The sequence below is a fragment of the Quercus robur genome, chromosome 4, assembly GCF_932294415.1.
Source record: "Quercus robur chromosome 4, dhQueRobu3.1, whole genome shotgun sequence".
Classification (NCBI taxonomy): Eukaryota; Viridiplantae; Streptophyta; class Magnoliopsida; order Fagales; family Fagaceae; genus Quercus; species Quercus robur.
The window spans coordinates 34,421,990-34,444,986 of NC_065537.1; the positions used below are offsets into that span (position 1 = coordinate 34,421,990).

Genomic DNA, 22,997 nt, shown 5'->3' on the forward strand with positions numbered 1-22,997 from the left:
GCACGTGACAGTGGAGCGAGAGAGTGTGGTAGGGGTGTTGCTTCCACGCGTGGATTGTGTAGTGCAGGCACCTGCCATGAGCCTAGCTCACACTACGTGCCATTTTGGAAAAATGTATGGAGAGTAGTCCACCAAGTCACCCAAACAGTGTGAAAATTCGACAATTCAAAAAGATATCAAACATGGAGAAGGAAAGAAACAAGGGGACTTAGGAAAGACTACTGTCCGTCTCTTTAGAATCTTTTTGTGATGGGCCATTATCCTTGGTTATAAATAATAAGATCAATGTAGCTGCGAAGTTCATAATAAAACATTAATACTAGCTCCCTTCAATACACTTCCTTATTAGGTTTTAGAATTGCACTTCTTTATTAAGTTTATACAATTCCAATGGTGATTTTTAATAGCAGCAAACCTGCTGGATTTTCCAAGTTGGTCGTCAGCTATGACCGCAGTGTGACCAGGGTCGCAACCTATGAAGAAAATGATGGGGATGACGATGATGACGATGATGATGGAAAAAATGTGGCGCCAGCAGCCTAGTTATTTTCATGATGAGTTCTACTTTCTACTAGTAGTAGTAGTAGTCTTTTCGATATCATGGAGGAGGGTTGAAGAAAATATTAGAATCCTTCAATATGTTGCACCAACTACGTAGCAATCATGTGGAATTGTACGTAGTTTTCTATTTTTCTATCAATAATGTATGGTAGTAGTCATGTCTGAGTTTTACTCATATAATAAGGTTATCAATATATATAGCTAGTGACCTGAATGTTTACACTAGTATCGAATCAATACAGTTAGACATATATACCTATCTAGTTTTATCACGATACTACTCTGTTTCTCTCTCAAACTAGCATGCAATTTGAAATGTTTATTAGACAGTCTTTTCTCTTTCCTCTCTCGTCTCTCCTCTCTCCATCTCAGGTATTTTGCGCTTGCAATGCACTTACAATGCTGTACGTACCGATTAAAAAAACAGGAAAGATGACCCACAAAGAACTAGTTCTCAAATTGTGAGCATAAACACTTTTCCTGCAAAATTTCTTTGTCTATTTTGATATATTTGGCTCGCAATCCTCTTTTCTTTATTTCATTTTTAGTCGTGAGATAATAATGTTTCTTGAATTTTACTACCATTGAAATAGAAATTTCTACTTAAAATGCTCAGGAAAAGGAATAAAACAATTATTCATGGAAAACAATATGCACGGTTAATTTTTTTTTTTTTTTTTTTTTTTGTGTGAAATTTATGGAAGCTAGACTTTCTCTCCCTTAGCCAGGTAGGGTGGGGGCATGGCTCCTAGCTTTCCAAAATCTTCCCCTTCTTCCTTTTTATTTTTTTCCCCAACACAAAACCCGAATTTAGATACACAACTTTTCTTATACATATTAAAAATTATATTAATGGAACAGAGTGTAATATAATATCCAAAATTAAGAAATTAATCCATCAAGTCATTCTTATAAAATCCATCAAACTAAAACTTTAACAATAAAGTCTCCCAATACAATCTCAAATAGTTTCAAGAATACTAAGCTCACTATCCTAAGAAAACATCATAACATAGTCAATTAACTAACATAGCTCCAATTTTAGTCTTCAATCTATAGCTCCAATGATCATTCACCTAAAGAGATTCCATGAACTGCTCTAATTTGAAATGGTGGAGAAAGGGGGTGAGCTAGTAGCTCAATAGGAGACTATATAACATGAGGATGTCTCCCAAAACAGAATAAGAGTATCATTCATAAAATATAATCTTTACAAAACACTTACATATAGTTTTAATAATAATATAATATATTATGTAAAACTGTCAAAAATGAAACATTTAACTATGATACTAAAATCAATAAATAAAATAGTAACCGCTTTAGTTGGCCAAAATACACTAAATAGGTAGAAACAATATAACATAGTAATAAACAATTTTTCTACTTATAAAGGCCAACAATAATAAACTTTACATGAGATATGTGCTTAAGCATACATGACCAAACTTTGTTTTTTGGATTTTTCACTTTTTATGTGTTTTGGGATTTTTCACATACACAAAACAAATGCATGAAAGTTTAAAAAAAAAAAAATGCATATAAAGAAATGCATGATGCACAAATGCATGATAATGAAACATTTAATGTATGAAGAGTCCTACAAAGATTGGAAGAATAATATCAATGACAAAAAAAGCATAAGCTCAATCATAGGAACTCTAGCTCTCTCACCCAAACAGAACGAAAGTTTGGAGTGAGTGTCTCATAAGAAGTAAGACTAGGATTGGAAGAATGAGAACTGGAGATGCATATAGACAGAGTTGCAAGCATTAAACACTTGCTTTAACAACATACCATTCTCACCAAAATCCAGTATTTCTTGTTTAGCAAAACTTCTAAGAAGCTCAAGTTTCTCATTTCTTTTGATTTTTTTAAGAGTTTGAATCTTAGAGCAATGAGATCCTAGATAACTAAAAGCACCACAATGGTGACAAACAATGTTTTTAGGTCCGTTAGGCATTCTAGGGAGGGATCTAGCAACATGTATTTATTCTCTTTTCAACAAGGAACATTTAGGTCTAATATGACCAATCACACTGCAATGGTGGCATGTAGGAACAAATTTAGATCCATCCAAATCCCTAGGATGAGGCCTAAACAAAGGTTTTGGCTTAAGAGCATCTCTCTCCACTTTATGATTACTTTTATGTGGAGGTATGTACACTGATTTGTCTTTAGAGCTAGAACTCACATTAGGCACAAAATTAGGGTTCACAACAAGATTACAACAAATAACTTCTTCCTTTTTAGCATGAGTTTCAGCAGTTACACACTTGGCATGCATGTTAAGTGATTCATTTTCACATTTAAGATCATCAACAATTTTGTTAAAAAAAACAAGTTTAGCATACAAGTCATTTTTCAAACATTCAAATTCTTTTAGGTTTATCAAATAATTTTTTGCAAGTTTCTTATACTTTTCAACCAACTTGTTAGATTCATCAAGTTTAGCGGTTAAGGCATCCTTTTCACAAACAAACTTGCCAAAATTTTCTTGAAATTTCAAAGCATTTTTCTTCAAGAGTTTGACATTTAAAATTTTAGAAATACTCAAGGAGTCATGCAACAAATTGTAGATACCTCATTTTGTACTCCTAACGACTTGAGCCTCCGTTCCTCAATGACAATAACAATAGGAGGTCTAGGGCTAATCTAGGGCCTAGCTATAGAAATGTTTAGTTGAAAGATGCTTTTTGAAAGAAGAAAAATCCTTACAAAACCCTAAGAGTGCGTACGTAGCCTTGAGCCTGTGTGTGCATCCTTAACTTCTACATATGCAACCACGAGCTTGCATACTCAGGTAGGGTTCCAGAAACCCCTATAAGGCAAGTATTCTCACAAAATCTCGATGAAGGCAATCCCACATCTCTTGGAATTGCCTCCTCCCTTTCTCTTTGGACACTATAAGAGGTCCCTACGACTCTTTTCCCAATAGACAGAGAATCCACTCCAAAAAGGTGATTCAAAGAAAAGTTTTTTACTCAGAAAAGCATCATAAACTGAAGTTTCTTGGACAAGACTTATTCTAATTAAACTTACTAACCCTCTGGGTATTTTGTTTTGTAGATTGACTGAGGGGAACAGTCAAAATCAAGCTCTAAAAGCTTCTTGTGTAAGGTACTTGTTCTTTCTTTTTTCTCTTTGTTTATTTGCTTTTTGTTCTGTTTTATTGCTTTATTGTCTCTCTATGTAGCATAGGTTTATTGTTTATTCATTTAGGAAGCATGTTAGATTGTTTAAACTAGGTTTTGATTGATGATTGTTTACTGAGTTTTTAGGCAAGGTTGCGTATGCAGGCTTGTGCCCATGTATGCAAGTTAGAGCCCATAAACCTAGATCTTGCTTATTTGTTTTGTCTGCTTAAATGTTGTCTTTTAGGTTCTGTTTAGTTCTTTCTCACATGTTTTAGGACTTAGGTTTCTAGTGTAACATGTTTTAAATACCTTTTGTTAGATTACATGATTACGGTTCTTGATTGGATGAACAACATGAACATGGATATGGATATAAAAATGCATTGATGCATAGGTGTTGTGGTGCAGTGAGGTAAGTGAGGTTTGTCACGCATATAACATGGACATGTATTTGATTAGTTAACTTGTTTTTTTATTAGACATGATGAGTATGTTTGGTTGATGCCATATTGCCATGATGGGATGTTTAGGTTGGCTTGATATTAATGCCTTAAAAGCTACTTCTTTGTGATGTACTCTTTGCCCTTTGATGTACGTAAATGAATGCCATGATAAATGTATGATAGGGTTTTCAGACAATATGTTATGTTGTATGTTAGATGCATGTTAGTGAGTGTGTGAGTCTAAAATAGCCTATTAAAAGACCCTTTGATAAGATTAGGATTTGGAACACGATGAGTGGAGGTCGACCTATGGGTCAGGTAGGGTTGGGTGCCTATCACCTTCTCATCCCCATACTTAAACTCCAAACACGTGCTTTGGTAAGATCAGTCCTTCACATAAGGATGCTATACATATCATTCCTAGACCTAATCTAGATGATGACTTCATTAATACTCTCTGCCCAATCCACCTTAGGCTGAGGCGTACTTCCCACGAGGAAACCACTCATCGCGGCGCTTCTACCCATAGTGGTGACTCCACTGGAGATAGAAAAGTTTGATTCCAGTGTGTTCCATTTCCTAATCCTATTAAAGGCTTTTTTTTTTTAATGTGATTTAGTATACAGTATCACTTGGTTCTTTGTCCCTTTTGCCATGGTTGGTGATGAGTGGGAAAGTAGAGGCTCCATTTAGGGCCAAGACTTTCCAAAGTTCATCCCACCAACTCACAAGGCTATGAGTACATTACATGTTTGCCACCAATCCATATGGAGTCCACTTAGGCCCACCTAGTTGTGAGTAATCTATCAATCTATGCCTTTAGCTTTAAGGAGCTTACCCACACATAGAGAGATCCTAGATCCTAACAAAAGAGGGTACCCTTTATATCTCTTGTTTTTTCAACAATATATCGTGTGTACACCTAATTTCAAAGGCAAAATTTGGTAAATAGTACATTTTTAGGAAAAAATTTGATGACTAGCACACGTTTGAACTTATTTAGTTAGTTGGACTATTTTTGGAACTCGAGTTTACCAAACTCGAGTCACACATCCCTCGTTTAAATACATTGGCGTCTTCCTCACATTCCTGATCTTGGCTGTGCTTGCAAGGTCTGTCTCATTCTCACTTCTCCATTTTTCTTATCTAGGATTTTTTTTTTCTTTACTTTTTAGTGTTATTGGCCTATTTGCTGTGTCTTCAAATATTCTGGATTGTTTCAAACGTTTAAGAAAACAAAACCCACTTCAAATGGAGCAAAATGTGAAAAAGATTGCTACTTTTTTTTTTTCTTTTTCTTTTTCTTTTGGGGGTTAAATTTATTTACTTTTGTTAGGGTTGCTGAGAAAATGTACACAAGTCTTGGAAAGAAAGTTTAGATCTTTTTTTTTTTTTTTTTTTTTTTATTTATTTTACCTTGCTTCCTTTTTGATTTTATAGAAAAGAATGTGAGATATTTATTTATGGTTCACTGTAGTATCTCTTTCGCTATTCTACACAGATATAAAAAATAGAATTTCTCCTGTTTTTGGTTTTGAGGTCTTCAGATTGTTTACTCCTTTTCTATTTATTTGCTGTAGTAAAGTGCAATTGACCATGTTCATGATCTTTTGCTTATGTGATATCTAAACTATGATCAATTTTTTTTTTTTTTTTTTTTTTTTTTTGGTGTGGTGACCACCCAAAACATGAATTATATTTATTTATTAAAAAAAAAAAACGATGCTTACAATTCTAATTAAAAGTGTCATTATCCAGCATCACTTATAGTAGTTATGGAAAACCAACTGCATAAGTATCATTAGAATAACCCAAATTTGATAATGTGACAAAAAATCATACAGCACTAGAGAATAAGTCTAAGATTTTAGCATATAGGCTTGTGGGGTTCTTGTATTTCATCTTCCATTTATTTTCTTCTTCTTTTTTGGGTCGGCTATGGATCCTTAAAAGATTATGCAATGTCAGCCATATGCATTATTTTCGATTATTACTTTGATTATTGAATGTTGTAAATTTAAATGATTTTAGTCGATATTTTATATTGTATGGTTTAAATTAAATCTTGTGTCTTCTCTTTTTCCTCTCATACTTGGCTCATTTATGCATATATTTTGTTTCTTTTCTTTTTCCTCTCTTTTATTTCTAATTGATATGACATAAAAACTTTTTGCAACATGACGGTAGATCCTAGACCCATTGATCGTAGCGTTTTGACAGAACAAGTGAATCATCGATTTGAGTTACTTTGGAACCCTAGAGGCCAGGTAAAAATTTTCGCATAATGGTATTTGGTGATTTATTAACTTTTTTGTGAAGTGATAGAAGAAATCTGAAATTGATTCGAAAATAAACTTATAGATTATACTATTGCTTTTGGATGTTGAGTTGTTCTTTAATGGCATATTACGTACTTGATCAACGTATACGATATTTATCTATTGTTATAACATTTGCAGGATCCTCCTAGCACACTAAATTGTCGATGTTGCCATGAAGAGTAGACACGTCGAGATCCTATGGTAGATGAGTGTGTGATTGCCATAGTGAGGTTGCTTGGTTTAGAGCGTCTACACATGGTCCCATCCATAAAGCTTGATCATGGAACACGCTTTCCAAATAACAATAAATATCAAAAAATTTAGTTAGTTGTCACGTTTCAAAACAATGCTGAAAACTAGCATCTCGAGTGTCTAAAACTCGAGTTTCAAGATAAAACTCGAGTTTTTAAGTCTCGATTTGTAAGCGGATGGGTCTGATGTGGAAAAAAATCCACATGGAAATCGAGTTTTAAAGACTCGATTTCTATAAATTGCAGAAAAACGCCGTTATAGGGCTTTAAAACGTCACTATAGGGCTTAAAAACACCACTATAGAGCTCCCAGAACCTGGATGGGGTGATCACACTTATAAAAAAAAAATTTTGCAGGAAAATGCAGCTATAGGGTTTTAAAACGTCACTATAGGACTTAAAAACGTCACTATAGGGGAAAATTTTTTTGCATGGAACTCGAGTCTTAAAGATTCGAGATCTATGTGGCATTTTCAATCCAAATCGCCCAGCCAAATACTCACAAAGCGAGTCTTTGGGACTCGGGTTTTAATATGGATCTCGATTTTCTAAAACTCGAGATGTTATTTTTCTTAAAACTTTGAAACGTTGCCTAACTTACTACATAGTTGCCCCTCACACTGCTAGTCTGCCCATTCCCCCCTTGATCATGCATTGATCACTGCATTTGTAGAGCGATGGCACCCAGAGACCCATTCTTTCCACCTTCCACATGATGAGATAACGATCACATTACAAGACGTGGAAGTTATAATGGGGATGCCCATCGAGGGTGAGGTAATGGTTGGATTCACTAAAAGAACTTGGAAAACTATGTGCAATGAAATACTTGGAATTCAAATTCCAGATGAAAATAAAACCATGCTAGATGGTCAAAGGATTCAAATAAAAGTGCTCGTTGACCAAATTGCACAACCATTGCCTCCAGATGCCAATGAGTTATAGGTTCATTAGTATGCTCACTACTATGTACTAGCCCTACTAGTGAGTTATAGGTTCATTAGTATGCTCACTACTATGTACTAGCCCCACTAGGGGATATGGTATTTGTTGACAAGTCCGGAGATAGGGTCCACCTCATGTGGTTGGAGTTCATGGAGAACCTTCATAATCCACCTAAGCATAGTTGAGGTAGTGCATCCCTATCATGGTTGTACAAACAATTGTGAAAGGCAACTAAAAAGACGGCAAAGCAAATTGGTGGAGCTTTGATTTTGGTTCAATTGTGGATATATGCCAGATTCTCACATATGTCCCCATAGAAGGTGCCCCCACCAGAGGGTGTTTATGGTTCACCACCACCAATTCCTTTTGCCATGAAGTAAGTATACATAGTATACATTGCATAATATTGTGCTATCATTAGATATATTATGCCACAATCGTTTTATCGTTCTAGTTTTACGTAAATGACTAATGGCCATGCTATGTTACGTGTTTTTAGGTGGGCAGGGGCTAAGTGTACAAAGAACACTCACGCATGTGCTTTATGCATATCGCAATCAAATTGCCACGACACGGCCCGACCAAGTATAATACTTGTTTTTATATAACATTTATATCAATTTATGTCTTTGAAATTACACCCATTATAATCAAAATCATAAAAAAGTATTTCATTACCCACTATTGTACTAATTATGCAAATTATGAGAAAATTTCTTAACATGGTTGCTTTTGTTGGTGGCTATTGTAGGTTAAGTAGGAGTAATATGTGGATGAATTGAGTTGCCTTCCTCCTAATTTTTGCATCGAGGGAAGTAATGTGTGGAGGTCGAAAGTTCCACTTATATTTTTTTGGCTTGTAGAGTTTCACCTACCAGATCGTGTCCTCCAAAAATTTGGGCTAAACCAGGAACAACCCGAAGATGTTGATACTAATTGCAAATTACATAAAATAGATGCGAGGGGCAAAGTAGAAAAAAATTGGAAGGTGGAACATGCAGTCCATATTCAGAAATGGAATGATCGTTTTGAGTACGTCTGTCATGCATAGAGGATAGAGGAGGTGATGTCACGTCATCATCCATATATGGTGTGGTATCGTAGGATCACTCGACTGTATATTGACTGTGATAACACTAAAATGGAAATTTTGGTAATGTACACAAATTTATTTTATTTTGCAAGTTGTGTTTGATGTCATGTTTGTGTCCTACGTAATAATTCCCATGATTTAATGACAGATTGCCAACCAACTGGTTGTCCTTAGTTGGTTCAATGAAGACTTTGAAGAATACAAGTTCATCAAGAAAGCCCTTAAGAATGTGGATCGCATAGATGTGCCAGCCAATGATGAAGTAGCAAACCACACTGAAACACTAGATGTAGGGCCCATATGAGCTTAGCTGCTCTAGTGCATACATGTCGTCAACGTGCCCCCAATCCTTATCTTGCCATTAAGACCCCTGATCCACCCTTGTCCACCCTTTATGACACAACCGGGCCCCTCGTGCCACCCATCTCTCCCATTGACACCGAATCTCTCTTGTGGTTCACCCATGCTGAATTTGAGTCCTCCCCACACACACCACCGTTGACCACAACTCGCCCATGGCCCCGTCCTATAGCTCCCCCCCAGATAGTTATACCCACCCCCTTCCTTCAAACACCCCAAGTTGAGAAAATGTCTACCAGTCCGTGTCATACACAATTGCCTCCTACCTCCTTCTCTCCCTTGATATATGTTGCACAAGCAACGCAACCACATGATGGACACGTTGAGCAGGGGCAACGTGATCAAGTTGAGCAGCCACACGATGCAAACGATCACGCTCCACCTAAACGGAAATTGACTCGCACCATCCAACGAAAGAGATGCGGCATAGGTTCCCACCTGGTATTCCAAGTGCTTTATTGTTATTTTAATTTCATCTATTTTTCGTAGTTTTATGTGCATGAATTTGTTTGTTTGTATAAGCTTACAAATAGTTTTATGAGCAAATTACAGCTCCAAATGAGTTATTAGAGCAGGTTGCAGCTCCAATTGATAGAAACGCTCACCCTACAACCAAACAGTACACTAGATGCGACCAGAAAAGAAGTAAACAAGGGGAGGGTGCAGCCTACAGAAGATATTTTTTGAAAAGGTGTGGTTTTTGCCTTTTCCTTGATTTGGTAAAGTTGAGTTGGTAAATTGATCAACTTATTAGAAATGGTGGCCTTAGTAATTGAAAAATGTTGAGTGGCTGTGTTTGTGTTTCTATGAATCAAATAACAATGACTGTCTATATTTATGGCTTGTTTCAGGAGGATAAGTTGCCCTATTCTTTCTATATATCAGATAAGGAGCTTGTTGTACCTCTTGGCACTTACTTAGAGAAAAACAAAGGTTAGTCAAATGAGATTGGCAGTAGAAGTGTCATGCTTTAGCTGTTGCAATAGGATTTTAGTCATTGCTCATGTTTTTTGAATGAGGCGTTTTAAGGCTGAATTATGAGGCTTTGCTATTGTTTTTTTATTTGTTAATTTTGATTTAAGGGCCTGCGGGTGTTGCTGAAGAAGTTTGTTGATGTGTAACTTGCTGGAAAGGCTTTTTTTTTTTTTTTTGGATAGATAACTTGCTGGAAAGGTTGACTAGGAAGATGAAGGAATGGTTTCATTTGGAATGCGGCTTCTTTCCAGGGGTGCAGTCTGAGGAATACGGAGTACATTGTTGGGGCTGTTGTTTTTACAGGACATTAAACAAAGGTTTGATATCATGAACTGCACTGCTATATACTCAAAACCTATTTTCCTCTCTTTGGCTAACCCCCATGCTTGTAAACATGGAGAAACATGAAAAATGGAAAATCTTAAAATAGGACATGGGTAGACATGATTATGAGTTCATGTGTATATTACTTGTGATGTGTGTCATATGCATGTGATCTGAATGCTCATCTTATGTAATTTCTAAGATATTCAACAAGAAAAAAAAGGTTGGTGGAAAATGTGAAGCTCAAAGTGGAGGATATTAGTTTCATAAAATGTTGACCTGATTGATTTGAAATGATAGTTTCAGTTTTTAAAGTGCTCGTTTTTTTAATTTCTATCTGATATTACAATTTTTAGCTGTCGTGTTTACTTTATCTGTCTTCTTCTATGTTTCTCAGGATCATAGTTTTAAAACCTTAGGTTCGGTTAATTTGCAAAGCCAAGCAACTGCTTAGTGCTTATGCTAGATTGGCTGAATCAGAAGTCATAAGGACTGCTTCTGTGAAGAGTAATGCTGAATCTGGTCTCTTCACTATCCTCCCAATTCAAGCACAATAAAATGAGCAGTCTGGACTGGAAATTCCCTTGCCATATTAAATAAGAAATTAAGACACTTCAGGAAGATTACTTCTATATTTTTATTTTTAATTGTGTCTTTGCAAACAAACGCATAAAATTGGGATGGGGGAAGTTTTATAATTGCTTCTTTTTTGAACTTTAACTAAAAAGTCATAGGAAAATTTATAACAAGGGTCAATATACTCCATCGCACATTGCTTTTTGTTCAACCTATTGCTCTCTTCTTCCATTATGATCCACTTGTTAGTTTTGTATCCAAAAATAGTGACATTTGCAGTTTGGTTTTCTAATGAGTATGTCCAGCAACCTTTCTGTAATTGTGGCAGTATCTGCCAGTTGGACTCATTGTCCAAACCATAAACTATTGCAACTCAATCCTATATCCTGGAGCTGAAATTCTATATATGAGTAAATGACAAGACTTGGCTTATGCTACTTATAATTCTATAACCAGAATTATTTGAATTTCTCCTACCTGTTGCTAAGCAAAGCTAAGGCTATTTACTCTTTTGTCATGGTTAATTAATTTCAAAGTTTGGTGTTGAAAAGGATCATAAATGGACAAATCCAAATTTTATGCCACTAAGTCTGGACTTGTCCTTTTGCCTTTATTTAATCAGTCATCTTATATTCTTTTGGTTAAAATTTTATCAGTTTAATGCTAGTGGACAGTTTTGTGAGGTAGCTGAAATGGTTGGACCAAAATGACTTTGAAAAGAATGCAAATTACTGTCAGCAAGATAGATGGGGTGGGCAGTTAATTACTGGCAGCAAGGTAGACTTTGAAAAGAATTCAAATTACTCACAAGATAGATAGGTGCACCTATGTCTCAATTTAAATTAATTTATAGTCTTCTTGTTTCCTTTCTGCAGGATAAGGAAATTCAAGAATTGACTGCTGAGTTGGAGAATGCAAGCCAGCAATGTGAAGCACATCGAGAATTGAATAGAAAGATGTCCTGGATATGTATTGGACCTTCAACCTAGTGAATCCTTTTGGGATTTTTCTTTTTTTTTAAAAAATTTGTTGATGGACTTGAATAGAATTGATTAGCTATGCTTAATGGGATATTAATAAAGTGCCAAGGCCTCATAGTTCAGGATTTAAAACCCCCATCCCCATGACAGTGTATTGAATTATCAAAAAATTAATGAAATATTTCTTTGATAATTTAGTAATTTGTAAGGACATCATGATGTTTCTTGAGTCTTGAATAAGAAATTCAGGTGGTTTCATAATGGAGTATCCTTATCATGATGTTTCTTAGCACATCTCAAATACCTGCTAGCAAGCCCTCAATGACAGAAGTGGTGCAAATACTGCAAGTCATTAAGACCCCAATACTGTATTGAGAATCTTACTTTAGTTGCTTCAAAATTTGCAACATGTTCCTTATTGAATTTTTAGTTTAACCCCACTGTTGAAAACCGATTAGCTGGTATGAATATCACAATTTCAAAGATTATACTTTTATCTTCATCTGGATGTCATAGGCCTGTATATAGCATTATTTTTTAACTATGTGGGGACAGTGGATGCTAAATGAGCTATATAATGTAGCACGCTTATGCAAGCAAGGTGTAGTTAGATACCTACAATAAGAATACCCAAAGAACCTAAATTATGCACATAAATAGTACATGTTAATGAACTCTGGGGTAACTTCATATCCAAAAGTCAGAACCTTTAACAAAAATTCATCTAGACCACCTTCAATAACATTGGAGGTCCAAATTAATCAAGTTTACAAGAAAAATGTAAATTCAACAAGTTACCAACACTTTGACATGGAGATAAAATAAACTAAGGATGCAAGGAATAAATTATGCCAAAAAGTTCAAAGGAACTGCAAAATACAAAAAGATGGTCCCTCCTTTGCCCTCTACATTCAATATCCAATATTCTTCCAGATGTTCACATGCGTTGTCCAATGTTTGCCTACAAAAATTATGAAAACACATATACAACATAAATATGGCATCATTTAGGGCCCGTTTGGTCATAGTTTTCAAAAATTGTTATTTAAAAAGATGTGAAAATTGTGGTTTAAAAAGTGTTATTGAACAACGTGTTTTTAGTGTGAGTAAAACAAAAAAATGTGTTTGGTATCATGGTTTAAACAACATTTTTCAGTGTTCAAAAAATGTAAAATATGTGTTTGGTATGTGTGTTTTTAATGATAAAAAAAGTTGACCACGTATTAAATAACAATTTGTTAATCCCTTCTTTATCCCTTTCTCTTTAGTCTTCCCTTAGAGCAGAAAACCAAAAAACCAAACCCACGCAGTCCTCATCTCCATCGACGCCAAAGAAGATCCACGGCTGGGCTTTACGTTCGTCGGAGCTCATCTCCATTGTCAGCACTCCAAGACCCAGCAAGTAATCGAGCTTTTGTCGCCGCCGAGTCGTCGAGCCATATTTTGATCCAGGTTCGAATCTGACTTTCACCTTGTTTGTCAATGGGTTGATTAATGGCGCTGGGTCCGTGAGGGGTGAGGTGGAATGGCGCTGGGTGAAGGGAGTTATGAAGGTGGGTGGAGAGTTCCGAGTTCACTGCAGCTGGTGTGATCTTTGTAGCTGTGTGATCTTTGGGGCGTGAGAAGAGACGAGAGTAAAGAGAGGAGACAGACGACCAAAAAAAGCTGACCAGGTGGGCCTTAATCGAATCTCACTTTTATTACCGAAGTGCCACTGGAAAACAATTTTGTTGTTTTAAAATCTGCTCTGACTTGATTTCAAAACACGTTGTTCAAACATTTTTTTTGGAGCAACAATTTTCAAACAACCCAGAACACAGTAGGTTGACCAAACGCATTTTTTAAAATTTTGGACACTAGTGTTCAGTGTTTAAACACTGAACACTGTGTTTTGGAAAGGGTGACCAAACGGCCCCTTAGTTTAACTAAATGTTCTTTTGCACATTTTCTAATTACAGGAGCAATGAAAAAAATATAAGGAAGAGAGGGAGTGAGAATAACGGGATTATAATACCTTTCTCTTGCATAAGGGAGCTCCAAAATAATAGGTACAACCTTACCCACTATAACATTTGCATTTGTCTCCAGAATAATACTGTGGAAAGCAGAAAGTTAGATTTAAGTGGGTAGATAGAATATCATGAAAGCTCATGAACTTCCAATTGTGGAAAAAAGAATGAAGTAGCCAAAATATCATGGAAGCTCATGAACTCCGAACAGAGGCCCAAGATATGTTAAGAGCTAAATATACCAGCCAAATACTTTACCTAGGATAATTGAATGCATGCTTTGCTTACCTAGTTAGGAACATGACTGCTTGTTGATGAAGGAATCACATTTGGACATCTTCTGCGGTTATGACCCTCTTCATGACACACTCCACATTTCGGCTTTGGTTGACTCTCCCTCCAATCCATCTCAGTCCTTATTCTTGTTGTCATAGGTCGATCTTTGTCTCGTAACATATTGGGGTCAGGGTACAACTTTGGGCCAGCAACCTCCGGCCATAGTGACTTATCCTTGGGCACACAAAAATAATGTGAATAAGTGGCAAGTCATTCTTGTAAACTATAACAAGGGTCAATATACTCTGTTGCATTGATACGTTCCCTGATACAAACTACAAATACATGTGAACAAGGGATCTTATAGATTTCCCATTTGCCACAAGTACACGTGTTATCTTGTAACCTTACTTCATGACTATGGTCTCCCCCTTCAAAGCTGTGTGGATTATAGGTTGTGCAAACTTGAAATACACCATTTTACTGGTGAAATGGCCTCACATAATATCTTTTCCCTTTTTTGTAATTTGCTTCATAGATCTCCATGACATAACTACTGAACTCTTGACCACGTGTAATATCACCCAATATTTTAGTACGCCGATTATTGAAATAGGCGACAAGTTTGCACCAAATGTAGTCAACAAATGTAGATATTGGTAGTCCACGTGCACCTTTTAGAACTCCATTGAAACACTTCGACATATTGGTAATCATTGCCCCATAATGGCATCCACGATCATGTGACATTGTCCACGTCTCCAAACCCTTCTTCACCAGATATGAGTACGGCTTCTTTTTCTTTGTAATAGGATCCTTACTGAATTTGAGTTTAGCTTTCTTAAGGCAATCCAATATTTTATCAAGTTTGTGGGCTTGAGTAGCGTGTCCTGCTTTCAAGGCCAGATACTTTAAAAGTGGGTCCTTAAATTGAGTGTTGAAGTTACTAGCAACATGTCTAATGCAATATCGATGATATATCGGTACATAATCATGGGGCCACTGTGCAATGGAAGATATGATAGCTCTATGTCGGTTAGATATTAAACAAATGCTGGAATCAGGTACCACATGTTGTATCGCTGTCCACAGGTAGGATATAAACCATCCCCAACTGGCCCCCATCTCATCATCTACAACCGCAAAGGCAAGCAAAAAAATCTCATTGTTGGCATCAGTAGCCATTGCAATCAACAACTTTCCTTTATATTTTCTATAAAGATGAGTTCCATCAATACTAATTACTGACCTACAATGTGCGAATCCAACAATGGAAGGAACGAAAGCCCAAAACACATACTTGAATATAATAGTACCTGATGTGTCCCCGTTGATCGACCGATAAGACACTTGTGTACCCAGATTACTATCCTTATATGCCAACAACAACTTCTGCAACTTTTGGTACGACTCTTCCCAATTCCCATGTATGTTTGCAATGACCTTTTGTTTCGCATCCCATATCTTGTAGTACGATATTTCATGCTGAAACCTTTCCTTCAAAGATCCTTTATTTTGTAAGTGTGATCTTCAAGTACATATTTATGAAGTTCTTGAGCAAGAAAATTCGAATCCATCATTTTACCATCTTTGTTCACCCCAACTGATGGACAAGTGTGAGGACCGTTGTATACTGTGATGGCCCATAGTCCATTAAGTTTCCATTGTGAGAATGCTCGGACTTTCTATGCACATGACTTGTTCGCGCACTTCACACACAATCTTTACTGGTTGGACCACTCGGTTATATAACTCTTGTTGTTGTCCATAGAGTACACTATTAATGCCTGCCTCACTGCCTCTTTATTAGGGAAAATCAACCCTTTGGTAAAATTCATTCCCTGCACCCAACTTGATGAAAATGGTATCTCAAAATTTGAAGGATCAACTATATTATCCCAAGTGTTTGCATGGAATGACGGGACATGAGCCTCGTAGGTATGGACTATATTCGTAGCATGTCGCGCACCTATATGATCGCCTATATCATCATGACACTTCATACATCATCATCATGATCACCCACAACATCATTATGAACATTGTTAACATTTTCATAGTGATCAACGTATTTGTGGAAGTCAGCTCTCCCAATCATCTCTTTATACACATCTCTACCATGATCAACATCGCCTTCGCCTTCCCCCCTAGAGATTAAATACATTCTTGTTGATAACTAGATCCGAAAACCTTCATTGGAGTTGGTGTCTCGTGACATGGTAGTGTATAAGCCCCAATTATGGTGCATGGGGTAAGAGTCAGATGAACATTCGCATGTAATGATTGTAATTCTTCCCTTCCACCACCCTCCACAATTGTTTGTTGCACATATTCACCACCAACTTTTGTACGAGCCTCCATACTTATATACAACTCAGTAGCTTTTAACTGGGGCGTAGAGTTTATCCTATCAAACATAATCTTAACATGCTTGTCTCCTTTTTATTTCAATAGGTGTGAAGACAATGCAGTCACTAAAAACTGTATGAAGAGCATGATATATAATTTTGTGTCATGAAACCGATGGTCCAAATCCAGCTTTTTCATAATTTTCTTTTTCAACTTCTTTAAATTGATCTCCCGCCTTTTTTTAGCTGAATAATCTCTAACCTTTAATCAGGCCCTTCATACGTCACTCCATGAATCACGTCACTGTGGGGCTCCCCACCATAATATATATAAATCAATTGAACTCATTACAAGCCTATTAAAAGTCAAATGAGTTTACTCAAAGTTAGTGACAATATAACACTTTTATCCGATATGAACTATAAAATATTCTCTCCAAGCAAATATAAAGATAACATTGTATGGTCTACCGAACAATTATAAACAATTGAAATTTTACTATCTCCAAGTAAATATAAAATATAAAATATAACATTGTATGGTCTGCCAAGTAAAAATAACATTGTTTGGTCCACCAAATATAACATTGGAGATAATATTTTTGAAATTTCCAAGCAAATTTTTATTAAAGATAATATTGTATGATTAACCAAGCACATATAAAATACTATCTCCAAGCAAATACAAATATTTAAATTTTAATTCTCAAGCAAAATTTTTATATGGTCACTAACCTTTAAAAATTAAAAACCGTTACACCTTACAAATAACAACCCATTACAAATAACAACACATTGCAAATGTTAGGACATATGTGATTCACTTGTTAGGAACATATATTACTATTTTATGTAATTGGCTAATCCTTTGACAAAATGCACTTTACTTGTATTTGGATAGATCTAGGATGTGTTTAATACTTCAAGAAACATGTTGTTCAAGTCTAGTATTAAAGCCATTAAGATTGGATCAAGAAACAAGTGAAGAAAAGTTGTTCACTAGCTGGACAAATAGTTCGACACCTGCGGACAGATAGTTCAATAGCTGCTTGACAGATAGCTATCTATCGAGGTTTAATGAGGCTCAACAGATACTATTTATTAAGGTATCTATCAACGTTACCGAAATTCAGATTTTCAGGTATTATTTTCGGCCTATGCTTATGTATTTATGTAGGGTTTCTTTTCTCACAACCCTAGACATATATAAAGCTTATTTTAAAGGCCGTCACATAAGAGAATACAAGGAGAACACATGCAAAAGGTGACCGATGCCTTATCTCTCTGAAAGAAGTTACTGTGTCTTTGTGCCTTAGGGTTTTGTAACCAAGTGCTTCTTGATCTTCATTGTTGATAAAGTGAAGAATTTTGCAGCCAATATCTTCTTCAAGTTAGTGTGTTATTCACGTACTAGGAGCCGTGCATCTTTGGTTAGTTACGTATTGGGATCCGTGCAAAAAGGGTGGCATTCATATATTGAAGAGTTTAGAGGTTCTGAAGCGGAAGAAAGTTTCTGCTGTAAATTCATCTACGGGGATTGTAAAGTCTAGGGACAAAGGTTTTGTATTAGATCTGAAACTTCTCTTTACTATAGTGGATTGCTTTTCGGGAAGGGTTCCTCTCAAGTTTTTTACTGTGAAACTAGTTTGTTTCATTGATTTTTCTGGATCATCATATCTTATCTTATTTATTTTTTTCGCTGCATGATTTTGACATGATATTGATGTTTGTTTGTTTTAACAAGTTTTATTCATAATAAATCTAATTAACAACTTAGGTTTAAAACTTGTTAATTCTATCAAGCAGGGTCTAAATTTCCCAACAGCAAATAATAACAACATGTTACTCATACACATCACAAATAACAACCCATTTCATAGAAAAACTCATTACACATTGCAAAGAACAACACATTACAAAGAACAAATAACAACCAATTACAAATACATTAAAAAAAAATGCATTACAAAGAACTAATTACTCATAAACACTACAAAAGTGGTATGTGTGTATATATATCTACCAAATGAAAACTTAATTAACCAGGTCTAACAAAAAAAAATTGATAAAGGTTTAGATATTTTCCTACAAATTGAAGAAGAATAAAGCTTTTAATTTTGTAGAGATCAATGAAAGTTTGCTTTGAAGTAAAAAAAGAGAGTTTGGGAGTGGGAGAGAATGAAAGTTGCATTTGAAGTGAAAAAATAGTGTGGAAGAGAGCTGAGAAAGTTGTGGTCTATGTGTATTTGTGATATATTTTTGAGTTATGGAAAACTGAGATAGTTGGGGTGGCTGGAGAAATTTTAATTGGAAATCGAGTTAAGCAAACTCAAGTTCCATTTAAAAAAAAAAAAAAATTTTACCTCCCAAGAATTCGAGTTTGCTAGACTCGAGTTCCAAGCGGGTAAAAAACATTTATCCATCAGGAACTTAAGTTTACTAAACTCGAGCTCCAAGCAGGTATTTACCAGATTGGAACTCAAGTTCCACTTTTATATATATATATATATATATATATATAAATCCATGTCAAACGACCTACACCAGGAGGAAATCGAGTTTGGGTTGGAACTTGAGTTTATCAAACTCGAGTTCCAAAAACAGTTCAACTTACTAAATACTTTCAGCCGCATGCTATTCATCTAATATTTTTCTAAAACGGTGTTGTTCAGCAAATTTTGCCTAATTCTAAAGGACAGATAAAAGATGTAAAATTGGGAGGATGACCCAAAGGTTATGGCATACCCTAAGGCCTTGGGATGGAAAAAAAAGAAGAAGAAGTATCTCACATATAAGAGGGTTGAACCAAAGTTCAAAGGTATGTCTTAACTTGAAAGGTTCATAGGGCCATAGCCCATTTGCTATCATAATTCCAAATCAAGGCCTTTTTGAAAACGAAAGTCTTGGGCCTAAGGTAACAAATATGCTATGGACCTAGTTTTGGGCCTAAGGTAACAAATGAATCTCTCTAGTTTTGGGCCTCCATGTTGCATGTAATGGTTGAAATGATGTGAGATTAATGGACCTTGAGAGGAATGACATAATGTATCATACCTAGAAGGCTAATTCAAAAGAAGAAATGAATGAAATAAATTAAAATGAAGAGCCCAAAGGTGATGAATATATTGTTGGCCTATGTTTGAGACAAGGGGTTGAAAATCTATAAACACATTCTAACGAAAGACTATGAGGGTAAGATGAGAGCATTTTGTAAATGGAGCAAGCCCTATAAAACAAGGGGCAGGGCTCATAAGAGAAAAGAGAGTGACTTTGGAATTGGGCCTTCATTAAAATAGACTTAAAGACTTTTTTAAGAACATTTGAAATGAAAGAAGCTTTTAGAACATGTACTCATCTTCAAGAGTTCTCTTGTATATTTTTTCCACGTGCCATGATGTCTGGCTACACAACCCAAGAGAAGGTTGACCATGTTATGATTGAAGGAGTGGTTCGCTTGCTTTTCCCGGTGTTGAAGGATGTTCTAGGGCCATGGACCTTCACAAGAGTTGACGACTTTTCTAAAGTGGGGAGTGCTGGATCTTAGGAAGATCAAGACTGGTTAGGGATAGAAGGCCTAATCTAGTACGCTCCAGCTCGCATCTTGATTGAACTAGATCCTACTTCACCCCCCAATGAAGGGCGATACTTTATCTTGCTTGAAAATGATGAAGAGGAAGAGGAAGAAGATGAAGAGATTGGCCATATGGAGCACTGGACTGATAGTGAGAATGACTGGTCCGTTAGATTACACATTTTCCGATCAAAAGAATGTCCCGTGGGATTTAACTGAAGTAATTTGTGTATAGAGCCCTTGGGAAGAGGAAGATTGGTCCATGAAGTTGAAGAATTTATTTGAGGAAGGGAGCAAGGGAGACACTAGCAACATCTAAGGGGAAGAAGAACGTAATAAAGAGTCAAGTGATCCTTCTACATTCATCATGCCTATTGATGGGCACCTTAGCATTTGGACTTGGGTCGGTTTTTCTAAAGCCATAGGTAAAATGTATTGCAATGCAAGTTCTAAGTACTTTTCAACACTTTTTATAAGATGAATTTTGATTTGGCTCATTTTAATGTGTCCCACAATATTGAAATTCTGCATTAAATGATTCCAATGAATTTAAAAATGAAATTAATAAACAACTGGAAAAGAAAATTGAACCTATGGAACCAACATTTGAAACTCTTAATTTGGGCAACGATGAGAATCCACGCTTAATTAAAATTGGCTCCACTTTAATTGAACAAGAAAAGAAAGATCTCAAAGAACTCCTCATTGAATTATGAGAAATATTTGCATGGTCCTATTAAGATATGATAGGCATTGATCTAGAAATAGCACAGCACCATATTGATACTCACTCTCACATAATGCCTATCAAGCAAAAGTTGAGGCGCATGAGAACCGAATGGCTCCTTAAGATCAAAGAAGAGGTTACTAAGCGACTGAAGGTAGGGTTCATCAAACTCATGCACCAAGCCGAACGGATAGCCAATGTCGTGCCCGTACCCAAGAAGGATGGGAACATAAGAATGTGTGTGGACTTTAGAGACCTAAACAAGGCTTGTCCCAATGATGATTTCCCTTTACCCCATGTAGATGTCTCAGTGAATAACATTGCTAGTAGTGCTTTGATGCCTTTCATGGATGGTTTCTTCGAGTACAACCAAATCAAGATGGCTCCCAAGGACATGACCGAGACCATTTTCACCATGGAATGGGGAATTTAGTGCTATACAATGATGCCATTTAGACTTAAGAATGTAGGGGCAACTTATCAAAGGATGGTCATAGCCTTGTTACATGATATGATGCACAATGAGGTAAAAGTATATATTGATGACATGATAGAGAAGTCCAAAGATAGAGAAGGCCACATAACCAACTTGAGAAAGTTCTTTGAGAGGATCAAAGAATACAAGCTTAGGTTAAATCCACAAAAGTGCACCTTTGGAGTGACCGTCGAAAAATTATTAGGCTTCCTAGTGAGTGATAGAAGGATAGAAGTTGACCTATCTAAGATCAAAGTCATCTTGGACATGCCTCCACCCAAGAGTGAGAGAGAGAGATAAAGGGATTCCTAGGTTGATTACAGTACATTAGCCGATTCATTGTTAAACTCACTTCCACCTTTGAGCCTATCTTTAAACTTATGAGAAAGAATGAATCCCATACATGGAACGAGGAGTTTCAAAAGGCCTTTGAGATCATCAAAGAATACCTCCTCCACCCACCTATCTTGGTATCCCTAGAGCCTGGAAAACCTTTACTCCTTTACCTTTCAATCATAAAGGATGTTGTAGGGAGCATGTTGATCCAAGAAGATGATGGTAAGAATGAGAGTCGTGCACTACTTGAGTAAGAGGCTGCATGACTATGAGACTAGGTACACATCCATAGAAAAATCTTGTTTTGCTCTTGTGTGGCTGTATAGAAGTTGAGACACATCATCAGACCATTCCAAGTGTGGATAGTTTCCAGAATGGACCCTTTGAAGTACTTGTTTGAAAAACCCGCCTTGAGTGGGAGATTATCGAGATGTTTGATCTTATTGGCCGAGTTTGATTTAAAGTATATGGCTAGAAAAATTATCAAGGGGAGTGCCATATCAGACTTTTGCACCGAGAACCCTATGGAAGGAGAAGGTAGTAAAGAAGACTTTCTTGATGAGAGCATACTAAACATAAAGCTTGGAGCAAGGAAGATGTATTTTGATGGAGTAATGACCCAATATGGAAATGGGATAGGAATATTGTTGATTATCCCCTACAAATCACACATACCCGTGGTTGTTAAGTTGAACTTTGAAGCAATCAATAACATGGAAGAATATCAGGCTTGTATTGTTGGAATGGAAGCCCTACAAGAGCTGAGGGCAAAGGAAGCCGAGGTTTATGGAGATTCTACTCTAGTCATAGCCCAAGCCCAGAAGTTGTGGAAAGTGAAAGAGGAACATCTAAATCCCTACCAAAAATACTTAAAGGAGTTGACAAGGACTTTTGATATAAGATTGAGTACACTATCATCTTTAGAACTCAAAATCAGTTTGCAGATGTGTTAGCTACTCTGGCTCCCATGGTTGAGATACTCGAGGGAGTGTGGACTCGTCCTTTAGAGATTGAGTAGAAGTATCAAGTGGTACATAAGGGGAAAGAAGACCTAGCATCTTAGCCATAGAAGAGGAAGAAGTCCCTTGGTATTATGATAGAATCATGGAAGAAAGATGAAGTTAAGAGAATCATGGAAGAAATCCACTAAGAAATCTATGATCCTCATATGAATGGAAAGATGCTAGCAAAGAAAATCTTGAGGATGGGATACTACTGGTTTACAATGGAAACCAATTGCATAGACTTTGTGAAGTATTGCCATGATTGCCAAACACATGCCAATCTAA

The 22,997-nt window shown here is 36.3% G+C and overlaps 1 protein-coding gene and 2 long non-coding RNA genes across 5 annotated transcripts; 2 read left to right on the forward strand and 1 right to left on the reverse strand.

Moving 5' to 3' along the window:
• The first annotated feature begins 214 nt into the window (after positions 1-214).
• LOC126721178 (uncharacterized) lies at positions 215-12,212 on the forward strand. 3 transcript variants are annotated; one of them, XR_007653871.1, is made up of 12 exons: positions 215-1,022; positions 3,631-3,681; positions 6,329-6,408; positions 6,601-8,034; positions 8,158-8,243; positions 8,410-8,811; positions 8,900-9,552; positions 9,664-9,802; positions 9,963-10,044; positions 10,269-10,403; positions 11,643-11,763; positions 11,862-12,212. It is a non-coding gene; the product is annotated as an uncharacterized LOC126721178 (long non-coding RNA). The 3 variants fall into 3 exon arrangements; XR_007653870.1 differs by having other exon boundaries at positions 6,601-7,658; positions 7,709-8,034; positions 8,900-9,802; XR_007653869.1 differs by having other exon boundaries at positions 8,900-9,802.
• A 434-nt stretch (positions 12,213-12,646) lies between these two features.
• LOC126721179 (uncharacterized) lies at positions 12,647-14,979 on the reverse strand. The gene is made up of 3 exons (XR_007653872.1): positions 14,264-14,979; positions 13,981-14,061; positions 12,647-12,927 (listed from the first exon to the last, which is right to left on the reverse strand). It is a non-coding gene; the product is annotated as an uncharacterized LOC126721179 (long non-coding RNA).
• Positions 14,980-22,082: 7,103 nt separating this feature from the next.
• On the forward strand, positions 22,083-22,661 carry LOC126721787 (uncharacterized). Its single transcript, XM_050424844.1, has one exon. It carries the CDS (start codon positions 22,083-22,085, stop codon positions 22,659-22,661), a length of 579 nt encoding a protein of 192 aa, XP_050280801.1.
• Positions 22,662-22,997: the final 336 nt, after the last annotated feature.